Here is a 9,118-nt window from a genome sequence, read left to right as displayed (position 1 = left end):
ACAGAACAGGATTGTTTATTTAATTTGGACTCCGTTAGGGCCTCCTAATGAGGTACGAAAGATATCTGATAACTGATAAATACCCGTGTGTTGCACAGTGTGGGAATTAAACCCAATTAAGTGACTAGTGTACTGTATTTTCTTCCCATTTCTAGAAAATTCACTAAAACACCGTACCTTCATCCCTCCCATCTACCAAACCCTAATCCTTAAACATTGATCTTGAGCTCAAATTGGTGTTAGAATCGTGTTTTTTATCGTTTACTGAGTCTATCAAGGTAAGTAACATGTGTTTTTGTGTTCAATTCGTTGTTAAATTCATGGTTTTGTGTGAGTTTTGTAAAAAGCTTGAATTTGTGTCAAAACAAGTGATTTAAGTGTTGTTATGGTCAAATTGTTGTGGGTTTTGAGTCTATAACAAGTAGTGAACAAGTTGGGGTCGATTTTGGTGTTTAAAACGAGCTCTAGATCGAGATTTGAGGATTTCATCGTGAAGTCCGTAGCCTTTGTTCAGTTTCTGAGGAAGATGAACATAGTCGGCCGACTGTCGGTCGACAGTCGACCGACTGAGGGTTCAACCGACCGATTATTTAGTGAACCGACCGACTGAGATTTACCTTCGGCCGATTGATGTAATACTAAATGAATCGACCGACTGGAAAGGTCAGTCGACCGGTTGTGTCGACAGTCGACCGACTGTCAGTGTCAGTTGACCGACTGTGTGTCCAGGGCAGAATGTTTTACCAAAGTGCCTTTTTTTAGTCGTTATGCTGCCCGTTTGTATTTTGGTGTTCAGGATGTAAATTTTGAAAGTGCATAAGTGTTAAGTAGACCTTTTTGTGGCGGTTTTTGTGACTGATTTTCTGTACTGTGCTATTTTGTGTTAACGGACAGAAACTAACTTGATTTACCTTATGTTCAGGTGATAAGGATAAGGAAGCCGCTCAGTGACAGATTATCTGAGCTAGTTGCTGGTATTCGGTGAGTGGGTCTATTTACGGATAGAGTTTAAGTAGCATATCATGCTACTGTGGTTGACTCTTTTACCATGCATAGTGTAGGAATTGCCATGACAGAATAATATCGTTTGCCTGATGTTGTATGTGAATTATGTGTACACTGTGTGAATGGCACTAGTCGGGCCTAGGGAGACTGGAGACTCGAGACCGTGCCTAGGAGAGGTTAGAGTCCGTATGAGGTCAACCGTGCCTAGGGGAGGTTGGGTCCATAGGCTACTAATTGTGGAGTATAGTGTAAATGTTGCATCCCCTGCATCTGGATAACTATACTATGAATTGAGTAGCAGGGACTATCGGTAGACTCAGGCCCGATCAGCTGAGAGTCGTGTGCTCGTACAAGCCGCCGATCCTCGTATTGTCTTATTGTATGCTAGTTGGTAGTTAACAAGTGTTGTTGTTAATATATAGCTTGTGTGTGGCTTAAGCTATATCTGTTACATAGGTTCCATTCACTTAGCGGTGCGCTAATCCCCCACATATTCTCCCCTTGCAGGTTTAGGTACTGCTAGTCGGGATGGGTGCTGTTGCAGAAGACATGTTTGACAACCCAACTCTGATGTGGACTTTTGTATAAATAATGTTTTGTAATAACGTAACACCGTTGTGTAAACTTAAACGTAATTACACGAATTAATGTAATGACGTGACTTATATTGTGTTTGTTAATAAAGTCTTCCGCCGTGTGTTTAAAAAAAAAGAAAAGAAAAGAAATGGTCGGTGTTACAAAAAAACACTTAAAACGATATCCAGCTAAAGACTCCACCTTCCAATCTATTTCTGAAAAAGGATAATTATCCTTCGGACAAGCTTTGTTTATGTCTGTAAAATCAACACATACCCTCCATGTGTTATCTGACTTCCTCACCATTACGGGGATTGCTACCTAGGTTTGATATTTGACTTCTCTTAGAATTTTAGCGTCCACCAAATTTCGGACCTATTCTTTAAGGAACTTGTTCCGTTCTGGAGCCATGCCCCTTTTCTTTTGACAAACGGGTGAAATATTCGGATTCACATTAAGCTTATGTTCAGCAATGTGTCGTGGTACTCCAGTTATATAAGAAACTTTCCATGCAAAAACATCTAAGTTTGCTGCTAAAATATTATAAAGCTTTTCTTTTATTTCTTTTGTTAATGTGTTTTCAATAATGATTTTTTGGTATGTGAATGCTGGATTTGGTGAAACTGATCCATCATCATGAATGATTGGTTTAACAGTTGTTCGATTTATTTGCACGCATTCAATTGCTCTTCTCCGTTCAGCGTAAAACGTTGCTATCCTAGCTGGTGTGGGAAACTTCATCATTTCATGTATTGTTGATGTGACAGCTCCAAAAGTCATCATTGCAGATCGTCCCAAAATGACATTGTATTGTGAATTCGCTTTCACTACAAGAAATTCAATATGAGTTGTTCTTTTATATGGTGATTTTCCCAATACTACTTCTAAGAGTATGCTGCCTTCTGACCATGATGGATCATTGGCAAAACTCACCAAAGGAACAAGTGTGTCTTTCATTGTCTCTTTTACTGTTTCCGGTAATTGCACAAAACAATGCTCATACATGATATCTGCTCCCGCTCCAGTATCCGTGTATATTTCTCTAACAATACAATTTTCAATTCTAGCTTCAATAACTACTGGAGCATCAGACGGATTAGTGTTAAACAAAGAAGGGAAAGTAATTAACTCTTGCTTCCAGTCTTCCAAAGTTTCTGCTTTTCTCCGCTGCCCGGCTTGCCACTTATGTATCATATTGGCTTCGACGGGGGTTACCTTATGATTGTTGTCTGTCTTGCTCCCGAGAGTTGAGTGATTCTTTAAAGCGGATGGCGCCATATATTGGTACTATTTTCCGTCTAGCGGGTAAAAGGTACCAGTACAATACTATAACTGCCTAACCTTGAGCGATTTGTTGTTGACTGATGTTTGCCCTTGGGAAAGAATCCTTGCAGACCCGGAACACGGATGAGATATCAGTGGGGTGGCCTTATCAGTCTTTGGACCAAGCTGAGATTGGTCCGTGTAGCATTTTATTGCTAAGCGGTTAAAATTCTAGAGTGAGAAAGTACTGTGTGAGAGAGAAAGTGTACTCTTTGACCGAACTTCACTCGTTAAATGTGGTGACCCATGAGGTATATTTATGGGCGTATAATGTCCGAAATTATCAAAAACACGTGTCAAACGCTGATTAATTTGGTTGTGCGAAATATCCGAAACCGCCTTTGGCGTGGGCTAACGTGGTTGCGTGCCGTTCACGCGCCTAATCAAAGGACTTAAGCATAGAAGCTACCTACAGGGCTTACGCATGACGCTGGGCGGCTTGTTGAGCGTTGGACGGAAAATAATAAAAAATGCTACAGTTTGCTATGTTTTATGTTTTTCGATCATTTTTTTTTGTATAAAAATAAATACAAAGAAAAAAGAAAAAAAGAAAAAAAAAAAACTAAAAAGGCCAGTTGTTTGAGAGCAGTCCATAATGGGCCAAGTCCATTCTAAAGCCCAAATTAATAAATCAGGAACTAGGGTTCCACTATAGAACCTATTTCACCGCCATAACAACTGATCCTTGCAAGCCTTCACAACATTGCGTCGTCGACCGCCACCTGTCGTACTCCCTGAAAACCTTCCGGCGTCATCATGAGAGCTAAGGTAATTTATATATCTTTCAGTTATCAATTAATATCTGTAATTAAATTTTAATATGTTTTTTATTTTTATCATTATTTAATTAACAGTGGAAGAAGAAGAGAATGAGGAGATTGAAGAGGAAGCGTCGAAAGATGAGACAGAGATCCAAGTAAACTCAATCGTTCACCATCACTATCGATCTGTTTCTGGTTTTTAAATTCCGTATTGTTAGCTTCTTTGAATTTTGTTTTCAGTATTACAATCATACATTTGCTCGTTGAATTACAGTTTGTGGTGAAATGAATTTACTAGCATTATTCTCCCCTATCTGCTTGCTATTAGAATTATTTTTTTGTTTATTTAATCAATTACTATTAGTTGATTCGTATATTATGATTTAAAAATTAATATTAGAGTCTGGTTAAGTGTTCATTAATTTAATTTGGTCAAGTGTAATTTTAATGAAGATATCTGGTTATTTAAGTTTAGTTATTGTTTAATCTTCAAAGTTATATGCCAAATGTAGGATTCAGCAGGTGATTAATTGACTTCATAAATAAGTGACATAATTATTATAGATTTAGGCTTGAACACTATTACTTATGCAAGGTTTTATTGATTTGTCCCTGAAAACTTTATGCTTAGTCAATGAAACGAATTATATGACGTTGAGATATTGGTTAACTTGTGCAATTGTACAAGCGATACAATTTTTTTTTTTAAAAAGTAATGATTGGTTTAATGATAGTAATTGCCATTGTTTTTCGTTAACAATCACCAACTTTCGTTTACTAGAATGTAAATTTATACACATCTACTAGTTGGATCATTATTATGCTAGGTAGGTTAGCTAATAATGGTGATGAAATGAAACACATTTACCAGATGTTGATCTAGGCTGCATAACAATGGAGTTTTACAGGTATGCAAGGTTTTTCATAACAAAGTTTTTATGCTAAAAAATACATAAAGGTGAACTTCAGCCTGTTTTATATTTGAACTCATTTTGGCTTTTTTGTAAGACTATTCGTAACGGTGAGTGGTGTTACTTGTGGTGTCACTTGCCTTTTTGCACTTTTTTGGATGACTAGGACGTGTTTCTCTTTTGGGTGGAGTAGTGGTGGTGTTTCTTTTTGGTGTTAGTTAGACTATTTGTAACGGTGAGTGGTATTACTTGTTGTGTCACTTGCCTTTTTGTACTTTTTGAATGACTAGGACGTGTTTCTTTTTTGGGTGGAGTAGTGGTGGTGTTTGTTTTTGGTGTTAGTTAGGAGTATTATGATGATGTGTCAAAATATAATTGGGTTAAGTATTATAAGGGGTTAAAAATAATATTTTTATATTAATAAAAAAACAAAAAACCAATAAATGGGTGTCACTTACCTCGTCCCTTTCTCCCCGACGCCACAAAGTGACACCAAAGTGACACCCGTTACACCCAAAAATGGCGTCTCTTTGTGTCCAGCAAGGCAAGTGACGGGGTCACGTACCCCCGTTACAATCTTAGTATTGTAATGATGTGTTAAAATATAATTGGGTTAAGTATTAAAAGAGGAAAAATAATATTTTTAAAATAATAAAAAAAAGAAACGGGAGTTACTTTTGGTGTTGAAAAGAAACGCAAGACCCAAAAACGCCGCCAAGTGACACACCATTACGGAGGAATTTGGCGTTTCTTTTTGCCACGTATGCAAGTAACGGGACTGACTTCCACCGTTACAACTCGTCTAAGTAGAGTAAAAGATGGGTCATCTATGGTTTATGTTTTGTTTGCAGATGTTTGTGGGTTGCAGAGCTTTTCTTTAGTTATGTATGTATTACGGTGTATTATGTATTAATTCACACATACTTATTTTGTGTTAATAAATGGCAAAATTGTGACGATAGTCGTTCATGTTTGTATTAAACTGCATGGGTAATCTTTTTCTTTTTTTCTGACATAGATGACCCTCAACTATCAAGTTTCGACATGAATGACCCAACCACTAACTCCCGTTAGTTTTTTGACGTTAAGTATGCTCATGTGCCAAGCACGTGAGGGCAATTTTGTCCAGACACGTTAATCTTGTTTTAGTTTCTAGGCCTCCAGTTTCGAGCACAAACACGTACGTTCCTTCCACTGTTCAACATTCCTTAATAAATAGATGTATGTTTATTATCACTTTTGATAAGAGTTAGCTACATCGTTATTACGGAGTATTATCTATTTTATTTTTATATGATTATTATTAATTACTAGTTAAAGACCCGCGATTTCGCGAGATTTTTGAAAGGTCTAATCATTTAAGCTATAAAGTTAAATATATAAATTAAAAAACTATTATTATGTCTAGATGAACATTAAACCAAATGTTTTTTAGGGGCTTGAACTTTTTAAAGTTTCAAAATGTACTAATGAACTAATATTAAGTCTATGATTACATTAAACCAAATGTTTTAGCCTGGGTGGCCAGTAGGGATGGCAATGGATCGGATATGGATCGGGTGAGGCCGTATTCATATCCATATCCATTTATTTTTTCTACTTTTCATCCATCCATATCCATATCCGTCGGATGAAGCTGGTTAATGGATAAATATCCATATCCGTTTAAATTTATTTTATTTTTAACAATTATAAGCGGTGGTTCACTATATACGATCAAAAGTAATATTTTTAATAGTTTATGCGACCGAAAGTCACATTTTACTAATCTATATAACAAATATTCAATAGATAACCTATTAAACGTGTAGAGATATCGGCATGTAAGTTGCCTACTTTTAGTTACATGGAATCACATTTGAACCACTAAAGTACGATAAATGCATTTGATTATTTAAACAAACCAAAATATAAGAAGAAAGTTATATTTTTAGAGAAAATATAAAGAAAAAAATGAATATGAATATAATTAATGAAATATCACTACATAAATGATACTAATTTGAGTGATAAATTTATATATTTAGTTATTTCGGGTGAAAGCGGGTAGGTACTGTGATGACCCAGAAATTTCGACTAAATTTAAACTTAATCTTTGTATGATTAACATTTCCGACACGATAAGCAAAGTCTGTAAAACTGAATCTCAAAATTTTTGAATTACTTTTATATATTTAAATACCCTTCGGTTGTTTTCGACGATTCGCGAACAATTATATGTAAATAGATACATATGTACTATAACATGAAAAGGTAACAATGTATTAATTGTTTGATACCGTACATTAAACTTATTGGTTTAAATATCTATTTGAATGTATATGATAAGTTGAAATATTTATTATTAAAATTTATTTATAAATAACTTCCAATGTGTATTTAAAAACTGATTTATGTATACTAAAAAGATATATACATATATATAATAAACGATAGTAACATTCGTTTATTGATTCAATTGATATTTAGATAAGTTAACTAAAGCGTTTAAGATGAACCAGTTAAACACTAATTTGCTACAGTGTTTTCAAATTGCCACATTACTCAAAATGCTACAGTGTTTTCGAAAATCACTATTTGCTACAGTGAAATTGACTTGCTACAGCGAATTGCTACATTAAAATTTGACTTTGCTACAGTAACTTTGCTACAGTAAAATACTATTTCAGAATGGAAATGTATATATTATATATATATTAACAAATAGCGAGGCGATGATTTATAGAAGTAAATGACCAAAACATTTGAAAGTTTAAGTTATACTATGAGTGGTATAGTTTATGGATAACTTAAGGCTATATTTTGACAAAGGTACGTGACACAAAACGTAAAATGCAAGTTTTCTAAAGGTACGAAAGGACATTCGAAAAATCGGAACCGGGACATAAGTCAAGTGATGACGTACGACTTATCGGAACAAAAATTACAAATCAACTATGCACGAGAATAAAATATAATATATAATTAATTAATTTAAATTATATATTATATATATATAATTTAATTATGTCGACAAACATTAGGACAAAATTTTGTGAGCTGGAAAAATGGGCCATGCGATCGCATGGCCAATGGCCTTCAGAACCATGCGATCGCATGGGGTCTGGGGACAGGCCACACCTATAAAAACTCGATCATTCGGCTTGTGTTTTAACATATATTACTCCGTATTTAATTTATTTATTATTATTATTATTATTATTATTATTATTATTATTATTATTATTATTATTATTATTATTATTAAGATTATTATTAATCTTATTATTTTTATTATTAGTGTTATTATTTTTGCGATACAAAAATAATAATGTACATAAAATATTACGACGGAGTGCTGTCCAAGTAATTTTCAAAACGAGTTTCCGAGCGAGCTAGAGCTAAGGAAAATATGGGTTATTACCAAGGAGGTTATGGGTAATGTTCGGGGGTATTTTTATGAATCAAACCTCGTGTTTATCATCTCCGATGCGTCTACGTGCTTTCCTGCAATATTGTATATCAATATAAAACAGTGAGTTCATTGATCCCTTTTTATACATATTTTTGGGCTGAGAATACATGCGCTGTTTTATAAAATGAATACAAAAACTAAAACGGATTTGAGTGAGTTTCATAAGATCCCTTTTACTCTCTACATTTTTTGGCTGAGAATACATGCAAATGCTTTATTAACCGATATACAATATTTATATGCGTGAGTTTCATTTGCTCCCTTTTTAATTGCTTTTGCAATCTATATTTTTGAGCTGAGAATACATGCACTTTATTTTAAACGCAATGGATACAAGTACATACTAAATTCTACACTGAGTTTGAACCGAAAATCCCTTAGCTTTGGTAACTAGTAACTGCCAGTTATAAGAACTGGTGGGCGCGAGTAGTAGTATATGGATCCATAGGGCTTGATATCCCCGTCCGAGCTAGAGCACTAGCCTTTTAACGGACGTATGCTATTTGAGAAGCGTACACGTTGGTTTGCGTGTATTATTAAGATGATTATACAAAGGGTACAAATTATATAAACGTTAAAGTTTAGTTACCAGGGTGCTCAATTTTGTAGAACCGATTGATAAACGTTTCGGATGAAACAACTAAAATCTTGTGGTCCACCTTTTATGTAAAACCTATTGATAAACGTTTTGGATAAAACAACTGAGATCTTGTGTGAGACGACCCGACCCAATCCATAGGGACGAATACAATAACATATGATTACATCGGTACTTGACCTCTAAATGATACATTTTACAAACATTGCATTCATTTTTAAAAGACAATCTTTCATTACATTGAAAGTTGACATGTATGCATACCATTTCATAATATTCAAACTATGAATGACCTAATCTGTCATTTACTTAATAATAATCTTTAATGAACTTCAACGACTCGAATGCAACGTCTTTTGAAATATGTCATGAATGACTCCAAGTAATATCTTTAAAATGAGCTAATGCACAGCGGAAGATCTCTTTCAAACCTGAGAATAAACATGCTTTCAAGTGTCAACCAAAAGGTTGGTGAGTTCATCAGTTTATC

General features: G+C 34.7%; 1 protein-coding gene and 1 long non-coding RNA gene across 2 annotated transcripts; one reads left to right on the top strand and one right to left on the bottom strand.

Moving 5' to 3' along the window:
• Window positions 1-1,956: 1,956 nt before the first annotated feature.
• LOC139841255 (uncharacterized) lies at window positions 1,957-2,859 on the bottom strand. Its single transcript, XM_071831483.1, has one exon. It carries the CDS (start codon window positions 2,857-2,859, stop codon window positions 1,957-1,959), a length of 903 nt encoding a protein of 300 aa, XP_071687584.1.
• Window positions 2,860-3,515: 656 nt separating this feature from the next.
• Window positions 3,516-4,035, top strand: LOC139904530 (uncharacterized). The gene is made up of 2 exons (XR_011778854.1): window positions 3,516-3,672; window positions 3,759-4,035. It is a non-coding gene; the product is annotated as an uncharacterized lncRNA (long non-coding RNA).
• The last annotated feature ends 5,083 nt before the right edge of the window (window positions 4,036-9,118 follow it).

The sequence above is a fragment of the Rutidosis leptorrhynchoides genome, chromosome 4 (assembly GCF_046630445.1).
Source record: "Rutidosis leptorrhynchoides isolate AG116_Rl617_1_P2 chromosome 4, CSIRO_AGI_Rlap_v1, whole genome shotgun sequence".
NCBI classification, from domain to species: Eukaryota; Viridiplantae; Streptophyta; class Magnoliopsida; order Asterales; family Asteraceae; genus Rutidosis; species Rutidosis leptorrhynchoides.
The sequence above is the reverse complement of the archived record's forward strand: the minus strand, read 5'-3'. Positions and strand labels throughout refer to the sequence as shown.

Excerpts from the sequence above, each read along its gene's own strand:
- LOC139841255 (XM_071831483.1), bottom strand. The coding sequence starts at position 2,859 with ATGGCGCCATCCGCTTTAAAGAATCACTCAACTCTCGGGAGCAAGACA.